At 34.6% G+C, this 22772-nt stretch overlaps 1 protein-coding gene across 1 annotated transcript; it reads right to left on the bottom strand.

The window, feature by feature from the left end:
• Positions 1-929: 929 nt before the first annotated feature.
• Positions 930-11091, bottom strand: LOC131991454 (phospholipase B1, membrane-associated-like). Its single transcript, XM_059356908.1, has 8 exons — positions 10997-11091; positions 10831-10896; positions 9222-9313; positions 7449-7530; positions 6722-6823; positions 6391-6486; positions 3518-3589; positions 930-1058 (listed from the first exon to the last, which is right to left on the bottom strand). Exons 1-8 carry the CDS (start codon positions 11033-11035, stop codon positions 930-932), a joined length of 678 nt encoding a protein of 225 aa, XP_059212891.1. The 5' UTR covers positions 11036-11091.
• Between the last annotated feature and the right edge of the window lie 11681 nt (positions 11092-22772).

Below are 22772 nucleotides of genomic sequence, written 5' to 3'. Positions count from 1 at the left end.
TGGAAGCTCTGAGAGGCAAGTGAGAAAAAAAATGATGAGAAAAGTATAATTTATTCTGGCCAAATCTTTTTTTCAACCTGGTCTCACAGAAATCTGTGAAATAGCCACGGATTTCGCTTAACTCAAAATCCGTGGAATAGCCACAGAATCGCTCAAATTTCCGTGGAACTGACACGGATTTGGCTACAATGCAAGTTAATGACAGTCATATCCCGTGGCTATTGGTTTGTTCCAAGTCACGTGACTTTCAAGGTCCCGGCGGTCAGAACAAAAAACATGGCGGACAGTTATCTCATTTTTAGTGAAAAATCAATATTTTGACTAAGTTTCTGCATAAAAATGGATTTTGATCACATTTCTAGCGAGAAATATATGTTTTATTTTCTAAATCTTCACTCAGTGAATGTACATAATCACTTTGTATGTTGGAATAGCCACGGGATATGACTGTCATTAACTTGCATTGTAGCGAAATCCGTGTCAGTTTCACGGAAATTTGAGCGATTCCGTGGCTATTTCACGGATTTCTGTGAGACCATGTTGCTTTTTTTCCCAAGCTGTTCTTAAATCATCAACAAAAGACAGAAAACTGTTTAGATCTGACCTAGAAAATGGATCACCAGATATTTTTTTTCTCTCTCTTGCCTCTCAGGGCTTCCATATAAATGGTTTCATCAACAACAACCGCCTCCTCCTGCCTCTAAAGATGAAACACGTAGGTCGCAGGATTCACCATCACATTATCGACGGGGTTTCAGAGCTTAAAAAAACCACCGTCGGTTTGTGTTTGCTGCTATTTGGGGCCACAGACATGCAAAGTTTCAAAGAGTGGCTCACAGACTCTCCTTTGCAGGTGATCCGCTGTATCACATTAACAGTAACCAATGTAGCAGTGGCATGCTTGTAAAAATAGTCCAGCAAAGTGAAAGCTACACAAGTCCGAGACATGGCAAACCCACGAGGAGCAGCAGGAGGACGGCTGCCTGGGACAGACTGCCAGGCCGGAGGGGACGACCCGACTTGGCTGCAATCGGCCTGGTGAAGATATACGGGTGTTCCTACAGACGAGACATGGAAAACATGTTTTAATCACTTTGTGTTTTGCATCTAAGAGTGAATAAATTATCATACTTCTCTTTGATTACACATCATTAGGGGAGACTTCCCAAAGTATGGGATAGTTTTTATAATGATTTATAGTCATCCAAGATACACTACTGGTCAAAAGTTTTAGAACACACCAACTTTTCCAGAATTTAATTGAAAATGATGCAGTTTAATGTCTCAGTGTACTCTGAAATTAATGCACATTTGCAACATTTAAAATTCTTTATTGAGCATGATAGTGTTTTGAAAGTAAAAAAAAAGATTCAAAATCACATTTTATGTTGGACTAAAGGACTAAAGAAAGACACAAAATGGCAAAAAAAAAGACACCAAAAGACACAAAATGACAAAAAAAAGACAAAATGACCAAAAAAAGACACAAAATGACAAAAAAGGACACCAAAAGACACAAAATAACTAAAAAAAGAAACAAAATGACAAAAAAAGACACAAAATGACTTACTAAGACATGAAAATAATTCAAAAATGGACAAAATAGCCCAAGACTCCATAGAGTTAAGTTGTTAACCCATTTCTTGTTCCCTGAAAAAGGCCTACTTGTATAATTCTGAAATGTACATTATTTTTCAGTTTTGGTTAAGCTTACCTTTTTTTTTATTTACCTCTGGCAGTTCACCACTTACCTTTGTACCCTTTCAAGCTGTTCATTTGACTTGAACTGCTTGAATTTCAATAAAAAACTGGAAAAATTGGGGTGTTCTAAAACTTTTGACCGGTAGTTTAGACTGGCCTCCACTTATTTAAAAACTGAATAAAAATCAACTTGCAGACTTGCATGTCATATTTAATTTAGTTTTATTTATTTTCTTTATGGTCTTATTTATGCACCTATAGGTGACTTCCACTGTTTTTTGGGGTCTTAGTCCCTGTCCCTGAGGGACTACAGGTGCATCTCAATTAATAAGAATATCATAGAAAACTTTATTTATGTCAGTACTTCAATTCAAAAAGTGGGAATAACACATTATATAGATCCATTACACACAGAATGAAACATTTCATGTCTGAATTTATTTAATTTATTCTAATCATAATGGAAATTGCTTACATTTAATGAAGACCTAAAATCCAGTCTCTCAAAAAAAATTGTAATATCACAAAAGACCAATTTTGAAAAGTATGTTTAATATGGAAATGTTGGCCTCTGAAAAGTATGTCATCTATATGACTCAATATTTGGTTGGGGCTGTTTGACTTGAACTGGATATTGACTTTTCCATCATATTCTAATGTGTTGAAATGCATCTGTACTTCTCCAGGAGGAGAGTGGACTGCAGACTTGCTGTTAGGATAATTTTCTGTAACCAGTGTAGCATTAATGCATGGCGCCTAACAGACCAGTCATCTGTCCTTAGCTCACCAGCAGTGATTGACAGCTTGTTAGAGTTGCTTCCTGGCTCTGATTGGTTGATTTTTAATTAAGCGCAGTGGATTCTTACTGTTGCTGTACTGCAAAAAAGGTGTGTCTAAAAACAAGATACAAACACTAAATCTGAGGGAAATGATCTTGCTGCATGGACAGATAATTTCACTTGACAAGATTTCTTAAATTAAGATTATTAAATCTAGAAATAAGCATGTTGTAAGATTAAAATAAGAAATTAACTCTTAAAACAAGATAAATTAAAGCTGCAAGCAGTGATGAACTGGCCCGAGCAGAGTGCACTGCTAATTATTTGTTTCTTACCAAGATAAAAAAAAAACCTTTAGATTTAGAAGTGTTAGATAATTTATCTTGTTTTAAGAGTTAATTTCTTATTTTAAGCGTTCAACATGCTTATTTCTAGATTTAACAATCTTAATTTAAGAAATCCTGTCAAATGAAATTATCTGTCCATGCAGCAAGATCATTTTCCTCAGATTTACTGTTTTTATCTTGTTTTTAGACACACATTTTTGCAGTGTGTATCTGTCTCTTGTACTACTGTCAGGATATACTGACAAATATGACAAAAATGTATTTTTATAAAAGCTACCCACTGAAAACCTTTAACTCATCCTTACTTTCATTCATACAGTGAATGATTTCAACATAGTCTCTCCTTGCAGCTGTGTTGCATAACTTCCACAAAACAAAAATGACCAAACTGGGAAGGTTTCAAACCTTTTGCAAAACCTTGAGCTGAATGCAAATACAGCTGCTGATTATGGAAACCAATTTGTCCGCTCAAAGGTAAAAACCAAAAGCCTTCTAGTCCTTTGAAAAGTTCATTCAGCGAGCTCTAGTCAATTCATCAATAAAACACATTATTAAGAGAGAAGGTCAGTTTCTTCTTGTCTGGTTTAGCTAAAAAAAAATGTTTTTTATTCTACTGAGTTCAGGTTAAAGGCACAGCTAACAAACGCTGCTCTGGTGTAGAGACACATGGTTATATTGGACCTTTCTTACCAGAGGTGGACAGATGAGACTGATGGGGTCAGAGAAGCTGCTCACTATCATCTTTCCCCCCTCAGGCTGAAACTGTGAGCAGAATAAAGAGAGGTTCATTTGTGATTTGTGGCAACAACAACAAAGAAAAGAAAAAAAATATGTTGCTGTATCTGATGAAGGGTTATTCTTTTTACAAATGAAGTTGTATATATATATTGCACTGTACTAAATTATTCTGTAGTCATTTCATTTTACTTAATATATTTGATAAAATGTATTAAATATAAATGCGTCCTTGATTTTGAGGCAGTTGTTTAAGTAACTTTAACCCATAAGAACCCACGGTGACACCCATGTAACAAACACTTTAAATATTCTAGAACAGGGGTCTCAAACTCAAATTACCTGGGGGCCGCTGGAGGCAGTATCAAAATTACCAAAAAATCTAAATTACTTTAAAAAAACACAAAAAAGACAGACAAAATGACTTAAAAAGACACAAAATGACCAAAAAAGACACAAAATTACAAAAAAAGGACACAAAATGACTGAAAAAACACTAAATTACTTTAAAAAGACACAAAATTACTAAAAAAAGAGATACAAAATGACCAAAAAAGACACAAAATGACCAAAAAAGACACAAAATGACTGAAAAAACACTAAATTACTTAAAAAAGACACAAAATGACCAAAAAAGGACACAAAATGACAGAAAAAAACTAAATTACTTAAAAAAGACAGACAAAATGACTTAAAAAGACACAAAATGACCAAAAAAGAGACAAAATTACAAAAAAAGGACACAAAATGACAGAAAAAAACTAAATTACTTAAAAAAGACACAAAATTACTAAAGAAAGAGACACAAAATGACCAAAAAAGACACAAAATGACTGAAAAAACACTAAATTACTTTAAAAAAGACACAAAATGACCAAAAAAGGACACAAAATGACAGAAAAAAACTAAATTACTTAAAAAAGACACAAAAACCCCACAAAATTACAAAAAAAAGACACAGAATGACCAAAAAAACCCACATCATAAATATGTTCTGCGTGGTTTACTTGGTCTGTGATATATCCCCCATAACTTTCCTTTATGGATAACTGGGTCTGGGTTCTTATGGGTTAATATAAAAATGTTTGAGATAGAACCAACTTATTTTGATCACATTAAATATAATCTTTATGTGTATGTAATTCTAAATCAAGAGAACTTTGAATGAATCCAACACAATAGAATTAGTCTGTTTTTAATTGACAGGCACTTCCTGTTAAGTTGTTATTAACTCAACTTGTAACGTCGTTAGATTTAGTTAATAATATTGCGTGCAATCTGTTGCCTCAATTTTATTGAGTAGCTATTGTTTATCTTTTTTCACAGTGTACATTTAAAAGATTTACTGCAGGCTGTGTCCTTCATTTGCCTCACAATCTGCATCTTTTTTTCTATTTTTTGCTATTCATTATATCTTATCCTTTTTTATAACATTTCTTTGCAGAATAAACTCTGGTGGAGTCAGTTGACCTTTAACCTCCTATGCCATAAGATACAAGCACACTGTAACAAATTTCTGTAAGAAAACAGCCAAATTGTGACAGTAACATACTGTTTTTCATTAAAATTATATGATACTGTAGAAAACAATGCATTCTGGGCAATATTTGTAGGAGGCTTGCCTTTTCCCATAAAATATATGATATATATGTGATATTTTCTAAGTCTCTTTTTGTACACATTTTTAATGGCTGTATTTTACTTAACTAACTCATTCAGTATATGGTATATTAAAATTACTGAGGTTACAGTGAAGACAGCGCTTAATTCATAGTAATTGGCTTTCAGACAGTAATATGCTCTATTTACAAAAAATGACTGCATTGTATACTGCAACAATACTGCAACTAGCTTCAGCACTATACTGTGTTTTAGTCTACTGTAAATCAATGAAATGAAGGATTGTTCTGTAATTCAGTATGTGGTTTTATCACAGTAACATACTGTAAATAAAGTAAATAACAGTAAGGGAACTGTAAAATTAACAGTAGAATGCTGGAAACCCTGCTGCCAGTATTTTACTGTTAAAGGAACACTCCACCGTTTTTTCATATTAAAACATGTTATTCGGTCAAGTAAGACGAGTTGATACAGACCTCTTGCGTCTCAATGCGTGCACTCAATCGCCCTGGCGCGCGGAGCTACTTGGCTAGCACTTAGCTTAGCCCAGTTCATTCATTAGGATCCAAACAGATGGACAGTTAGAAGCGACCAAACTCCTCCACGTTTTCCCTATTTAAATACAGCTACACGAGTAGTTAAACGACCAAGTATGGCGACACAAAATAAAACGTGGCGCTTTTCTAAGCGGATAAAAAGGAGAACTATAATGTATGGCGGAATAGCACTTGGGAGCACTTCGACTCGGCGCAGTAATATCATCACTCCTGAGGGGAGAAGATTTTTCAGGATATTACAGGATATTTCGGATATTACTGCGCCGAGTCAAAGTGCTCCCAAGTGCTATTCCGCCATACATTATAGTTATCCTTTTTATCCGCTTAGAAAAGCGCCACGTTTTATTTTGTGTCGCCATACTTGGTCGTTTAACTACTCGTGTAGCTGTATTTAAATAGGGAAAACGTGGAGGAGTTTGGTCGCTTCTAACTGTCCATCTGTTTGGATCCTAATGAATGAACTGGGCTAAGCTAAGTGCTAGCCAAGTGGCGCCGCGCGCCAGGGCGATTGAGTGCACGCATTGAGACGCAAGAGGTCTGTATCAACTCGTCTTACTTGACCGAATAACATGTTTTAATATGAAAAAACGGTGGAGTGTTCCTTTAATGTACAAGACAATTGTTTACAGTGCAGCTTGACTTTTTATTCACCATGTTGTTCCACAGCCCCTTGGCCAGCTCCTCGTGCCCCTTCATGGTGAAGTGGAAGCAGTCGTGAGTAAAGAAGGTCATATCTATCTTCCCATTCTGCTCAGAGAAACCAAACAAAAGACACAGCGGTGTAGATTTACTGATGGAGCGTGATGCTGGTGAAACGTGACATCTCTCTCATTTTCAGCCTGGTGTTAACAAAGCAGCTGTCACACCCCGAATCTTAATGATTCAATCATTACTGTGCAGCGTTTCACACTGATTCCTCTGCTGGGAGCAGAGACCTCTGCTAGCTCATATTGTTGAGGCCTCTGGTGTGAGGACGGATTACCGGGAGGCGGGGAGGGTCGGCTAGTTTCAGAAAGGGCTGAAGAACGACGGCGAAGTCGTCCCTGAAGAAACGATCGCTGTACAGCAGAGTCTCAAGTCTTTTCTGTGGACGGGAGGAACATGAAAATCAATTTATAGTCATAGAAATCATGCATATCACTTACACACTGCAAAAAAAGGGTGTCTAAAAACAAGATAAAAACACTAAATCTAAAGGGAAATTATCTTGAAATCTTAAGATTTCTTAACTCTTAACTTTTAACTATGGAGTCTTGGGCTATTTTGTCTATTTTTTAACGTGTCTTTTTCATTTATTTGTAAGTTATTTTGTGTCTTTATTGGTCATTTGTGTCTTTTTGTGTCTTTTTTGTCATTTTTTGGTCATTTTTTGTCTTCATTTTGTGTCTTCTGTGGGGTTTTTTATGCATTATGTCTTCTCATCTTGTCTTTTTTGGTAATTTTGTGTCTTTTCTTGGTCATTTTGTGTTGAGGAAGCATGAAGAAGTCATGCTTTGGTGATTTTGGAGACTCCAGAGGGTTAATTTATCTTGTAATAATTTCTTATTCTAATCGTACAACTTGCTTATTTCTAAATTTAATAATCTTAATTAAAAAATCTTGTCAAGTGAAATTATCTGTCCAGGAAGGCTGATAATGATTTAAATTATATATTTTCCCATTATGGGGAAAAATTGCACATTCAATATATTGGGAGGTATCAACTGTACCTGAAACTCCAGATTGACTTCTATCAGCTCCCGAAGCTCAGCAGACTTGGCTACTGGCTCTATCAGGCACGAGCAGAAAGACCTAAATCAGAGTAAAGAATAACAAAAGGAGCAGGAAATGAGACTGTATAGGGAAAAAATAAGGAAGAAATGGCAAGCAATCAAGGTATGAACTTGTTTTGACAGAAAAATCAGGTGCAAAATGAAAAAAAATAACATGCAAGATTCCTGTAGTGCAGGGGTCTCAAACTCAAATTACCTGGGGGCCGCTGGAGGCAGTATCAAAATGACCACAAAAAAAAGACACAAAATTACCAAAAAAAGACACAAAATTACAGAAAAAAACGAAATTACTTAAAAAGACACAAAATGACTGAAAAAACACTAAATTACTTTAAAAAGACACAAAATGACCCCAAAATACACTAAATTACTTTAAAAAGACACAAAATTACAAAAAAAAAAGGACAAAATTACATTACATAACATTTTCACTTTTTCCGGTAAAAACTGCAGATAATAAACTGACTTTCCACACACAACACGGTAAAGTGCCATTCATATAAAACTCATTGATATGAAACATTAAACTTTCATATCAAGGTGAGGGCCACAAAATATCATCACGAGGGCCACAATTGGCCCGCGGGCCGCGACTTTGAGACCCCTGCTGTAGTGTATATCTAAAACTAAACATTACAAGATAAAGAGCACAGAAAGCACCAGGGTTACATGTCAAGTAAATATACAGTAGTATATCCAGACATGATTTACAACATATAAAAACATTTTATTTCCTCTCCCTCTAGTCCACTGTGCTGCAGCAGGCTGCTTTCTGTACCATTGTGCAAATATTCCATAATAACCTTTCAGCATATTGTAATTCAAGTGGTCTCAGAGAAAACCAGAAAGCCTGGTTCTATTATGGAAAATCCTGCAGAAAAAAATACTATTCAAGCATTGGCAACAAGTGTCTACTCTGCATTGCAACCAAAAAAAGGAAGCCTCACTTATCAAAAAAGAGCCTGACAATTACTGCAATAAAACACAGAGCATGATTTATTTCCAAGCTTGTTGTTTAACCCTATAAAGCGTGAACCATGAAAAAAGTGTTTGATGAACCTGCTGACAAATAAGTAAATTTAAAAAAAATCCAATATCAATAGGCATATATGAATTCTAATTTGTATCATATTTGATACATCAGGTCTTTTTGTGCTCACAGTGTTGCTCACAGTTTGTTTTACTAAAAAAAACATATAAAATCAAACATTTTCAACTTATTAAGACTTTGACTTCCTTTTATCGTTTTCCTCAAACATGCAATATATATTTTTTTCCATATAACACAAAATCATACATCTGCTGATATGAAGTTTTCTCGCAGCAATGACTGATCCACCAGTGGAACCTGCATATCGTTTTTTTGCTACATCTGGTATTTTTGTGCAATTTGCTGCTCTTTTTTCTTCTTAAACACATGAAGAAAAGAAGGTTTTTCAGGGAAAAAAAGATCACACTAATGATTTCAGTTTCAAAAACTTGTGTATCAGATATGATACACTTGGCTTTATAGGGTTAATCACAACATCCTGCTGCTTTGTCTAAATTTCAGACTGAATGTGAGCACAGAGAAGACTTCCCTCTTCAGCACATGAATGCCTTCTGGTGTCAAACTCCTTAGAGTGAAGGCCAAACATCAGAGTGAAGGAACAATAACCGAGCACACTTTTTAACCAGAGGCGGAAATGTTACAAAGAATGAGTGACTCACCTTTGGAGCAGGCACCCTGGGGTGGGCTTCTGCACCTCCCTCAGAGTCTGCATGGGCAGGATCTGAGCAACATTAACGATCATACGAGGAACCTGAAGCACAACAGAGAGAGCTGCGGTGAAGAACAGCACCATAATAAAAACTCATGGTAACACTTTCTATGAAGACTACATCTATAGTGCATTATGAGCGCATTCATAGTGAATTATAATGCTCATTATAATCAATCATAATGCATTATGACTGCACTCATAAACACATATAAAGCTTCATGATGCACTATATCAACAGTTATAAATATAGCTTATAATGACTTATAAATCCAAGTGTCTTATGAGTGCTCTTGACTGGTTATAAACTACAGGCTGACTGATGAGGCTTATAATACATTACAACTACTCATACCCCTCTATACACACACCTCAACAATCAATTGTTATAAGGACTCATAGGATGCCATAAGTATAAATAATGACTTATGATGCAGCATAGCTTCTTTTAAATGCATGAAAATGTGTTACACTTTACTGAACGCCAACAATGAAACATCATGATTAGCTATAATGCATTATAGATGCGTCTATATGAACCTCACTTTACTTAAAGCATACATTGATCATTTATTTATACTTATGGCATCCTATGAGTCCTTATAACAATTGATTGTTGAGGTGTGTGTATAGAGGGGTATGAGTAGTTGTAATGTATTATAAGCCTCATTAGTCAGCCTGTAGTTTATAACCAGTCAAGAGCACTCATAAGACACTTGGATTTATAAGTCATTATACACAGCAAAATCAGCAGTGTTAATTCAACTCACATAGTGTTAAATTTAACACTTTTTCTGAGTTTATATAGTTCTCACAGATTCTGAGTTAAAATTACACTTTGAAAAGTGTTACTATTTAACTCTTTAATAGTGTTAAATATTTGACACCCTTGGTGTTGTTTAATGACACCACATAAGTGCACTTTTAACTCCAAATTGTGTTATTCCTTTTCACTTTGAGTGTTCATTTTTAGCATATATCGTGTTATTTTATGACTCAAAGTGTATTTTCAACACTAAAATCATGTTACTCCCTTTCACTGAGTGTTCATTTTTAACATACATTGTGTTACTTTGACACATTAAAGTGTATTTTTAACCCTAAAATCATGTTATTTCCTTTCACTAATGTGATAATTAACATTCATTGTTTTGTTTTACGATACATTAAAATTGCATTCTGTCTTTAGCCGAACATACAAGTCACAAAATCTGAAAATCAACTCCAACTGAAGTGAATCTAACTCAGGTGTTAACATGTAACAATGCTGGCAGAGCTTTTTGATCACTACAAGTGTTAAAACAACTCCAAAATCAACACTCACCAACTCAGAATTATTAACACTGAAAAAACAACACTACAGATTTTGCTGTGTAAGCTATATTTATAACTGTTGATATAGTGCATCATGAAGCTTTATATGTGTTTATGAGTGCAGTCATAATGCATTATAATTCACTATGAATGCGCTCATAATGCACTATAGATGTAGTCTTCATAGAAAGTGTTACCAAACTCATTAAGACCAAATATTCTGTACTGTTGTTCTTTGACTTCACCTCATTCATAAGCATTTCCAAGGAGACGGTCATATAGTGAATGAAATTATCCACTGAAAATAGAGCCTAGAGAGAACACGGAGACTCTGCAGAGATTAATGACATACTCTCATTCTATAAAAATACATTTTTATACAGTTAAACCTTGAAAAAGAAAGAGACAGACCTTATCTTTGCAGTAATCACATATGTCATTCATGCCCATGAGAATGGTCAAAAGCTTCCAGTCCTCCTCGAAATTAAGGCCCTAAAGGAAGAATAGCAGAATCGGGGTGTAACAGGTTCAGGGACAACATCTGCTGCAGGATATCTCAGATTCCCGCTGTTCAGCTCTATTTATAATTTCCTCCATGTGTTGTTGCATTTCAGAGACAACAAGACATTTTTGTACCTCATAACCTCTCAGTGTGTCAATCAAATGTCTCGTCTGGCCGGGGAGGTTGCTAGAAAGACACAACAACAACATATGACTTAGCAATAATACATAAAATAAAAGAGGACACACTGTAAAAAAAATTACAATAACCATCATTTATAAATGGTAAATAACCATTTATAAATGGTAAACAGATAGTTTATTAATGTTTAATCATCATTTATAAGCCTTATATAGGCCATTAAGAATGGTAAATAGAAAATGTATTAATGTTGAACTATAATTTATAAATGCCAAATAGATGGTATATAAATGTAAGTTGATAGTTACTTTACCATAAACAAACAATTACATTGTAATTATTAGTTTATTAATAGTTTTGCACTCATTTGAACATTTTTAACACCATATTAAGTATGTTGATGATTACAAAATTATTCTTATACCTTTAAGAAATTGTTTGAAAACATTTAAAGATTAAAATATGTATAGAATTTTGTAATTGGTTAATAATTGGTTTATAAACCATCTATAAACATCATTTAGATGGTTATTGTAAAGTGTTACCAAAAAATATGTTGTTGTTTAATTTACGGTAAAATACCGGCAGCTGTGGTTGCCAGAACTTCACCGTAAGAAATACAGTGAGCGTATGTAAATAATATCACCAAAAACTGTAATTTATACTGAATAATCCCATTACTTTAAGGATAATTGTGTCATCATGGTATTTCTCCATTAATTTTACATGAAAATGTTATATTTTTACAGCACAATTGTGTGTTTTCTACAGTTTTTGACAGTAGAATTTAAAGTTTTATGCTATTCTTTGATTTGCAGTAATTAAAAGTATCTACTACGGTGATGTAAAAAAACACTATTGTTTACTGCAGCGTACTCTTAACTTTAACACTTATCTGCTCTACTCTACTGCCCTTACTTTTTAACTACGCAATGTTTGAATTGTGCTTTTTATTATTTTATCTATTTTCTTATCCTGCTGTATCTTATTTTATCTTATCGTATTTTTATTTCCATTTCCCTGTTTTAATTGACTGTTTTTACTGTTTTCAATTGTGTCTTGCTGTTTTTAATGTGCAGTGGTGGAAGAAGTATTAGGATTCCTTACTTAAGTAAAAGTACTAATAAAACACTGTGAATTTACTCCACTACAAGTAAAAGTCCTGCATTCAAAACATACTGAAGTAAAAGTACAAAAGTATCAGCACCAAAATGTACTTAAAGTATCAAAAGTAAAAGTACTCGTTATGCAGAGTGGACCCACTCAGATTGTTTTATATGTTCTAAATATATAGATTATAAGATATATAAGATATATAAGATTATTTGTATTGATGCATTTATATAAGTAGCATTTTAATGTTGTCCAGATAGGACTAATTTTAACTACTGAACACACTGTTATGTTTTATAAATTTGTCATCATATTAAATATTTTTTTCATGTTGAATCTGAAGAGTAACTAAAGCTCTCAGCTAAATGTAGTGGAGTAAAAAGTACAATATTTTCCTCTAAATGTAGTGGAGTAGAAGTATAAAGTTACATAAAATGGAAATACTCAAGTAAAGTACAAGTAACTCAAAATTGTACTTAAGTACAGTACTTGAGTAAATGTACTTAGTTACTTCCCACCACTGTTAATGTGTATGTAAAGCACTTTGAATTACTTTGTGTTGAATTGTGCTATACAAATAAACTTGCCTTGCCTTGATGTATAATGTTTAATTTACGACCTATTTCTGATGCAATCTGACAGTGTTTTACTGTAATTTCTCCAAACATATTTTACAGTGCACATTGTGCAGATGGAAAACTGCTGAGTCATTACAAGGTGTTGTGTCCAGTCACAGCCAGGTTGAAGCCTGTTTCACTGATATGAGCCTGCATCCCATGAACCGTCTTGCCAGGAGCAGCACCGAGCAGATTGGGATTGAACAGTTTGATGATGTCTAAAAAGAACGATGGGGAAAGAAATGTGTAAAGATGATGACTATGGTTTATATGAAATATATGTTAAACAGCAATTTCAAGCGATATCTGGGATAAAACATCTTACTTGCCAAAGTAATGACATCCTCAAACGACCCGTAGCCTCCAATGCTGCAAGATGAAGAAACGTTAGACGAATAAAAAAAGCATGAGTACCAAAACTAATGATGCTTGTTTATAATTAATGCTAATCGGATGAACAGCAGATTCCCTCCCTGACATAACTACACAAATATTTGAACGAATTTAACATAACAAAAACGTGCTCATGAATTTTAAAGGGGCAGTTCAGGGTTTTTTCTAAGTGGGAGTGTATGAGGTACTTATCCACGCTCAGTGTATTACCAAGGCAGGGAGGATTACCAGGACAGAGGCTAAGCAATGTGCTGCAGCAAAAGCAGCAAAGCATATTTTGGTCACATACAAAAAAAAAAAAAATCGGCAACACTTTCTATGAAGAGTACATCTCTAGTGCATTATGAGCGCATTCATAGTGAATTATAATGCTCATTATAATCAATCATAATGCATTATGACTGCACTCATAAACACATATAAAGCTTCATGATGCACTATATCAACAGTTATAAATATAGCTTATAATGACTTATAAATCCAAGTGTCTTATGAGTGCTCTTGACTGGTTATAAACTACAGGCTGACTGATGAGGCTTATAATACATTACAACTACTCATACCCCTCTATACACACACCTCAACAATCAATTGTTATAAGGACTCATAGGATGCCATAAGTATAAATAAATGATCAATGTATGCTTTAAGTAAAGTGAGGTTCATATAGACGCATCTATAATGCAGTATAGCTAATCATGATGTTTCATTGTTGGCGTTAAGTAAAGTGTAACACATTTTCATGCATTTAAAAGAAGCTATGCTGCATCATAAGTCATACATTGATCATTTATTTATACTTATGGCATCCTATGAGTCCTTATAACAATTGATTGTTGAGGTGTGTGTATAGAGGGGTATGAGTAGTTGTAATGTATTATAAGCCTCATCAGTCAGCCTGTAGTTTATAACCAGTCAAGAGCACTCAGAAGACACTTGGATTTATAAGTCATTATAAGCTAAATTTATAACTGTTGATATAGTGCATCATGAAGCTTTATATGTGTTTATGAATGCAGTCATAATGCACTATAGATGTAGTCTTCATAGAAAGTGTTACCAAAAAATCAATATCGGCTTAAATTTATGCTACATTTGGAATATTTTCATAGCTTCACCTTGCCATGAGACAGCCCTTTTCTATGCTTTCTTCAAAGACACCAGACTCCATTGACAAAAACAATAATTTTTTTCAGTTGGTAGAGCGGATCGTCTTCTGATCGGAAGGTTGCTGGTTCGATCCCCGACCATGACAGCCTACATGTTGAAAAATCCTTGAGCAAGATACTGAACCCCAAATTGCTCCCGATGCTGCGTTCATCGGTGTGTGAATGAATTCCCAATGGTGGCAGGTGGCACCAGTGTGCCCTGGTAGCCCCTTACACCAGTATGAATGTGTGTGTGAAGAGCTTTGGATAAAAGCGCTAAGTAAGTGCACTCCATTTACCAACCTGGTCTCACAGAAATCCGTGGAATAGCCACGGAATCGCTCAAATTTCCGTGAAACTGACACGGATTTCGCTACAATGCAAGTTAATGACAGTCATATCCTGTGGCTATTGGTTTGTTCCAAGTCACGTGACTTTCAAGGTCCCAGCGGTCAGAACAGAAAACATGGCGGACAGTTCTCTAATTTTTAGTGAAAAATCAATATTTTGACTTAGTTTCTGCATAAAAATGGATTTTGGTCACATTTGTAGCGAGAAATATATGTTTTATTTTCTAAATATTCACTCAGTGAATGTACATAATCACTTTGTATGTTGGAATAGCCACGGGATATGACTGTCATTAACTTGCATTGTAGCGAAATCCGTGTCAGTTTCACAGAAATTTGAGCGATTCCGTGGCTATTCCACGGATTTTGAGTTAAGCGAAATCCGTGGCTATTTCACGGATTTCTGTGAGACCAGGTTGATTTTGCTGCTGCCTTCGTGCACAGCAGTACATTGCTCAGCTTCCTTCTGCCTGCTTCTCCAAACTGGGGGCACGCTGACCTCCCTCTATACTCTGACTGTGGTTAAGTACCTCATAAAAGCCCTCTTCAGGAAATCCAAACTATCCCTTTAATCATACAGAATGCTGTCTACATGCAGGACCTCACAGCAGGGTCATTATCTGAGCAAGAGATCCATTACAGGTTTCACTCATTATTTCTGTCACCTCCAGGAAACGTGCCGAAACTCAATAGGAATCCCCAGGACAGTGGTGGCGTTGGCGCCGATGCCTGTCTGAAAGGGGAAAACAACATCTGAGGAAAAAAAGATCAGGAGCCTATGGAAATATAGACATCTTGACTGCAAAAAATATTAAGGTTACCAAGTATTTTCTTCTTATGTCTAGCAATAGTATCTTAACTACGGAAGCCCTGAACCGCAAGTGAAGAATTTTTTTTTTATTTCGAGATCATAGCTCGTTATTTCGAGATAATATCTCGTTATTTTGAGATAACACACCTATGTAAAAAAAAATATATTTAAAAAAATATATATATTTTTTTTATAATTATAATGAGATAATATCTGAAAAAAATTTTGGAAGATTTTTTTTTTTTTAATTCTTATTTTTTTTTTTTACATATGTGTATTATCTCGAAATAATGAGATATTATCTTGAAATAACGAGATATGATCTCAAAAAAAATGTTCTTCACTTGTGGTTCAGGGCTTCCGTACTTAACTATCTTGTTTTGAGTATGATTTACCTACTGACCATAGCTTTATGTGCTTATTTTGTGTCATTTTGTAACAAAAAAGAGTGAATAACCTCTTCACAGGGATTTCAATCTTGTGTAAAGACTTCTTTTTAGTATTGACATCAATAGCTTTTTCATGCTTTTCAATCTATTCAACTGTTGAAATTGGTGAGTTTTTACCTAAAATATTGGTTTCAATAGAGAGTTTTAGTTGCATGTAGTTTAAATGCTATTTCTAAAACATTTTCTACCACCAGTATCTACCCACAGATACTGAAATGAGAAAAAAACGTGCTAGTTTCAAGTATTGCTGGCTTATTTTAACCCATTGAAGCCTGACAAGCGGATACATCGTTTTGTAGTATTTGTATAAGCTCTCAAATACTTTTTGAATTTCATTTCTATCTGCTACAGAGGCTGAAAAATCTATTATTTAGTAGAAGCTGTTGAATTTCCAGAAAAACTTCAGGTTTTAGGGGCTTATTTTAAAATCGCCCAGAGGTTTTACAGGCGTTTTAGGCCTCAATGGGTTGGCTTCAGTTGGGCTTATCAAGCTATAACTGCTTGAAATAAGTGTATTTGGACTTATTTTAAGACATCATTGGTTTTTCCAGTGCCTAAATATTTTTACTTATTTAACTTAAGTGACTCATATTTGATACGTTTTTGAGACCTCTACATCATCAGTGTGATATTTATTTCCTGAAAAACCTGATGTATATAAAAAAATTCAGCAACAAATTGCACAAAAATAACAGACTTCCTTTTTCATCATATTACTCTTTTTTGTTGTCATTTTACTCTTTTTGTTGTCATTTTGCTCTTTTTTGTTGTCATTTTACTCATTTTTTTTTTTTGCCATTTTGTTCTATTTTGGTCATTTTATTCCTTTTTTTGGTCATTTTACTCCATGTTTGTCATTTTGCTGCAGGTTCCACTGGTGGATCTGTCATTGCTGCATGAAAACTTCCTGTCAGATGTTTGATGTTGTGTTATATGGAAAAAAATATTTTGCATGTTTGAGGAAAATGTTAAAAAGAAAGTCAAAGTTTTATTTGGTTAAAAATATAAGTTTTATATGTTTTTGTTGGTTCAAGAAAAACAAACTGCCAGCAACAAATTGCACCAAAAGACCTATTTTTTTTTTTTTACAGTTTGTCAGCAGGTTCAATAAACACTCCAGTTTAAAAAATTAAAATTTTTAGCAATTATTTCACGGTTCAGGCTTCATAGGGTTAAAGAATTCTTATAAAGAAAAACTTACTTACTGCACTGGCAGATAATTTCACTTGTTTCAAGCATGTATTTGCTTAATTCTAGATATTTATTTCTCATTTTTTGTCAGTTGGTTTTTGCAGTGTGTGTGTTTGTTATTTAAGGTGATACTGTCACTAAAATGACAACCACTGTATCTTTGGTATTGTTAACCCTATAAAGCCTGAACCACTAAATAATTGCCAGAAAATTCTCCTTTTTTTTTAAACTGGAGTGTTTATTGAACCTGCTGACAGGTAATTAACAAAAAAATCTAAAAACAATAGGCATATATGATTTTAATTTATATCATATTTGATACATCAGTTCTTTTTGTGCAATTTGTTGCTCACCGTTTGTTCTTGAACTAACAAAAACATATAAAACCCAACATTTTTTACCTTTTAAGACTTTACTTCCTTTTAACATTTTCCTCAAACATGCAAAATATTTTTTTCCATATAACACAACATCATACATCTGCTGATATGAAGTTTTCACGCAGCAATGACTGATCCACCAGTGGAACCTGCATATAAATTTTGCTATATCTTGTATTTTTGTGCAATTTGTTGCTCAGTTTTTTTTTCTTCAACACATGTATACATCAGGTTTTTCAGGAAAAAAATATCACACTTATGATGTATAGGTCTCAAAAACTTGTGTATCAAATATGATGCAATTGGCTTTATAGGGTTAACTGCATTTTGAAGAGGTCTTGTATTCTTGTAAACAACGGATAACTGGCAATCACGCTTTTGCTTAAAAATAAAAGCACCAAGCTGAGACCAGTAAGGAAAAATAATCTGGCTACGCTCACTACTCTGGCACTGCAACATTTAGTCATCGTGATATTAATTACATATTATAAAGCTCATATTACCAGTACAGCTGAAGAAAAAACAACTAACACCTACTGTCAGTGAGTCCCCGAGGGCAGCGATGACTTTGATATCTGCCGCCTTCACAAACTCAACTAGATCAAAGGGTGGATGGAGAGAAAGAGGAGAAAAGAAAAGAAATGAATCAAAAGTTTCAACTTGAATAAGACACTGATTTGGATTGGACCGTGACAGACCTGAGGAGGGGACAGAGGGAGACGGACTCATGTCCGGGCACTGGAACACAGGATGTTTGAAGCTCACCGGTCGGGTTTTCTCTGGAAACTCCTGAGGAGGAAACAGAAGATCACTGTCAGGGGAGAACATTTGAAATTCCTTCTGTTCAGATACAGATTGAATACTGTATGTGTCCTATAGGAACAGTCCTTTAGGACAGCTATTCTCAACCTGAGATGATTTCTGGGGGTCGCCAAATCATTTTGGAAGTCAGCTCTGTCTCCACTGTGTTAAAGTGTTCATGTGTTAATGTGTTTTAGTCTTTTTGGTCATTTCATGTCTTTTTTTTTGGCCATTTTGTGTCTCTTTTGATCATTTTGTGTCTTTTTTTTATCATTTTGTGGGCAGTTTGTGTCTTTTTTGGTCATTTTGTTTCCTTTTTTTAGTCATTTTGTGTCTTTTTTTGGTGATTTAGTTTCTTTTTTTTGTCATTTTGTGTCTTTTTTGGGTCATTTTGTATCTTTTTTGGTGAATTTGTGTCTTTTATTGGTCATTTTGTGTCTTTTTGGTCATTTTGTGTCTTTTTTGGTCATTTTGGGTCTTTTGGGGTCATTTTGTGTCCTTTATGTTAATTTTATGTCTTTTTTGGTCATTTTGTGTCTTTTTTGATCATTTTGTGTCTTTTTTTGGTCATTTTGTGTCTTTTTTGGTGAATTTTGTATCTTTTTTGGTGAATTTGTGTCTTTTATTGGTCATTTTGTGTGTTTTTGGTAATTTTGTGTCTTTTTTTGATCATTTTGTTTACTTTTTTTGGTCATTTTGTATCTTTTTTGTATGATCTGAACTGTGCGTGTGAGATTCTGTTCAGTGAGCGGGGGTCGCGGACAACATGCATGTTAAATTGGGGGTCGCGACTCAAAAAGGTTGAGAACTACTGCTTTAGGAACACAGCCTTGAGATGAAACCTGTCTATGTTGATTTTTATCAGGTGCAACAGCATGTAATATGCGTGTCCTCGTGGCAAAATTTGGTTCGGGACATATTCATTGTAGCAGAGTACATGAGTACTTTGCCTGGTGTTATATGTCTTATCTGTCTGTCTATCTGTGGACAGATTATTATTTTTTTATAAATCTGTTCATTGAAACACATCACATCATGTTACATGACCTTTACAAATAGATGCGTGATTTTTTTTCCCCCCTCAAATAAACAAACATACAAATAAACAAGTAGAAAACATACAAAACATTATCCCACCCCAGTCGGTTTTTCCTTTTCAAACAGAATATCTCATCAACCACCTTACATTTGTACATTCATATTGATGTAAGAGCACAGCTGGACAAAAAAAACAAAACAGAAAGTGTTGTTCGCTCCTACATCTTAGGAGTTGTAGCTACATTATTGAAATATGAGATAAGAGGCTGCCATGGAGTATAGAATTTCTCAGTCGACCCTCGGAGTGAAAATTAGATTTTTTCTAATTTAAGGAATGACATTAGGTCAGACTGTTCTGCTGGGGGTTTAGGCAACTTCCAGTGTAGAAGGATACGCCTGCAGACAATCAGAGCGGCAAAAGCTAAAACATTTAATGTCTGCTAACTGAATACTGAATAATTTGAGAAAACTCCAAAAATAGCCATGAGCGGACTGTGGACAGATTTTGTCATAATTGTGCAAGATGCAGTCATGAAACTTCAGATTCACAGCTGGTGCAATCCCATCACAAAAAGGTTTCTAGTCATTTCTTTATTTCTCATTTATTAATTGTTGATACTTTGTGCAACTACATCATCTTTTCACTCCCTGACCCCTGACCCCGGCCTTGCTCTCTGTCTTTAGTCTCATACAGCGGTGCTAATTGTGTGCATACTCTGGATGCCTGCTGGTTCATGTGGTATGGTCACTTGTGTACCCCATTGGGGAACATGCCTCTTAAAAGTAGGTTATCCATTGTCACCAGCTGCAACACTGAAGCTGGTATTGTCTGTGTGACCCATCACTGCCACCTTTATCACAATGTTGGTTGGACTTCCCTGGCTCTAAGAAGGGAGCAACACTGTATATTGTTTATTTATAAGGCACTACTAAATAAACTACCATTCTACTTATCGAGCCTACTGAGCTTCAGATCTTTTAACTATCCAACTCGTTCATATAACCCACTGGCTCTTAATATCCCTGCTGTTAAAACAGAGGTTGGGAAATTCGCTTTTGTTTATTTCGCTCCTTTTAAATGGAATAATTTACTGTCACAGCTTCAGTTGAATACACTGATTCCTTTTAATCATTTTAAAGACATTCTTATTAATCTTATGATTTCTGAATGTGTATGTACTCATTGAATTTATTGTGCTTCTGTTGAGTATATATTATTATGGATATGTAGTGTAATGTGTTAAAATTGTATTTGTACTGTAATCAGGGCACCATTGGAAATGAGAGCTTGCTCTCAATTGGCCCTCCCTGAATAAATAAAGGTGAAATTAAATTAAATGTGTGCATGTCATCATGGTAAAATCCTGGAGTACCACACAAGTTGTTTCCAGTACTGTGCCAGGGGTTAATATGTCCGCCTGTTTAAAGATTTTGCCACCATGATGTCACCAAGAAGGTGAAGGGAACACTTTACACCCATCAAAATGTTCTTCAGTTAAATACTCATAGTGTCAGTAATGTAATGTAATACTTCCACTCCACTACATTTAGCTGCCAGCTTTAGTTACTTTTAGTTACTTCTCCCATCCCATACATTTAAAGTGCTTGGATATTTTTTTTTATCTTTACAAACTTAAAATGCTGCTTACAAAAATGCACCAGTACAAATAATCTTATAATATATTTGAAATATAGAAAACAATCTCTGTGGGGCCAATTTGCATAACGAGTAATTTTTGTACTTTTACCTATTTGTAGTGGATTACTTGTATTGTTTTTTATGTATTTTATACACCTAGACTGCAAACAAATTGCCCAAGTTGGGACAAATAAACTATACTTGACTTGACTTTCAGTCTGGTATTATTTTTACTTAAGGGATCTGAACAACACATTAATTTAGTCAATTTTTGTGTCTTTTATATAAATCTGTCAAAGCCATGTGGTCCTCCTGTCTGCCTTTAACTAAAAGATAAACATTTAAAATCAGCCAACAAAATATTCTGCCATGAGAATAAAACTGTTTATCTTGTAGTGACCAACAATAACTACACTTTTGTGAAGCGCTAAAACCAGGTGTACACAGTACCTTGTTGAGGGCCTCCTTGCTGTAGTGTCGGATCCCCTCCTCATACTCCCACCACCAGTCGTTGCCTTAAAGAGATATATCAATATTTCCAACAATTTTTCAAATGTCCTTCTTATGTGTTTATCGATTAAACAACAGTACAAGTCATTTAAAGCACAAAAATAGGCTTCCTTAAAAAAGGCACATCATTCTTTACTTACATAAATGTTTTTTTGTTATCACATCATAACGTTATAAACAATCTGTGGGAAAAAAAAGGCTGTTGTAACAATAAATGTAGGCACACAGCCTCACGTGTGCTCTGCCCTCCTGCTTGTTCTAGCACTTACCTTTGACAGAGCACGACGTGAGCATACATGTTGCCACAGCGATCCAAAGCCACTCCATAGTAGTGTGTATGGGCCAGTCAATGGGTCACCCCTACAGACTGCACAATGTGCAGCTTTACACCACTGTCACTTTGTCTCCCCACCTTCCAAAGCTGAGTGACAGCCTGCAGGTCCAATCAGAGCCTTTCAATCAGTCTGAGCAACACAATACCAAGGTTATTATAGTTAACGAAAACTAACAAAATAACGAAAACTAGAATTGAAAAAACATTTTCGTTAACTGAAATAAAAAGAGAGTTTTTAAAAAAACGATAACTGAAACTGTATTGTGTGGTTACAAAACTAACTAAAACTAACTAAAATTATAGTGAAAATGTCCTTAGTTTTCGTTTTTGTCAACTTTTTTCATTCATAATTCAGTGTTTCTATTTGAACATGCAACACATGGTGAATATGTTTACTGAGACTGGGATGTTTACACTAGAACCAAAATTCAAAACAGTTAATAACCTTATTGGGGCTGAGATGAATAAACCAAAGGAAATAAAGGCAAAATTTATTATGATCTATTTGAATCTGGCACCCAACATATAGCCCATTACAAAAAAACTAAAACTAATAAAAACTAAACTAAAACTAAGCATTTTCAAAAAATAAAAACTAAACTAAAACTAGAAAACTCACTCTAAAAACTAATTAAAACTAACTGAATTTGAAAACAAAAATTCACAACGAAATTAAAACTAAAACTAATGAAAAATCCAAAACTATTATAACCTTGCACAATACCTAATTACAATGACACGATTTTCTACATTACAAGGTTTGTGACTTA

Source organism: Centropristis striata, chromosome 18 (genome assembly GCF_030273125.1).
Source record: "Centropristis striata isolate RG_2023a ecotype Rhode Island chromosome 18, C.striata_1.0, whole genome shotgun sequence".
Classification (NCBI taxonomy): Eukaryota; Metazoa; Chordata; class Actinopteri; order Perciformes; family Serranidae; genus Centropristis; species Centropristis striata.
This window is presented reverse-complemented; position numbering and strand designations above follow the sequence as displayed.

Bases quoted from the DNA above. Each gene is read 5' to 3' on its own strand.
- LOC131991454 (XM_059356908.1), bottom strand. From the start codon at position 11,035: ATGGGCATGAATGACATATGTGATTACTGCAAAGATAAG. The intron at 7,531-9,221 runs GTGAGTCACTCA...ACTCTGATTTAG, and splicing joins CCAGGGTGCCTGCTCCAAAG to GTCTTTCTGCTCGTGCCTGA. The intron at 3,590-6,390 runs GTGAATAAAAAG...TTCTGCTCACAG, and splicing joins AGGGGCTGTGGAACAACATG to TTTCAGCCTGAGGGGGGAAA.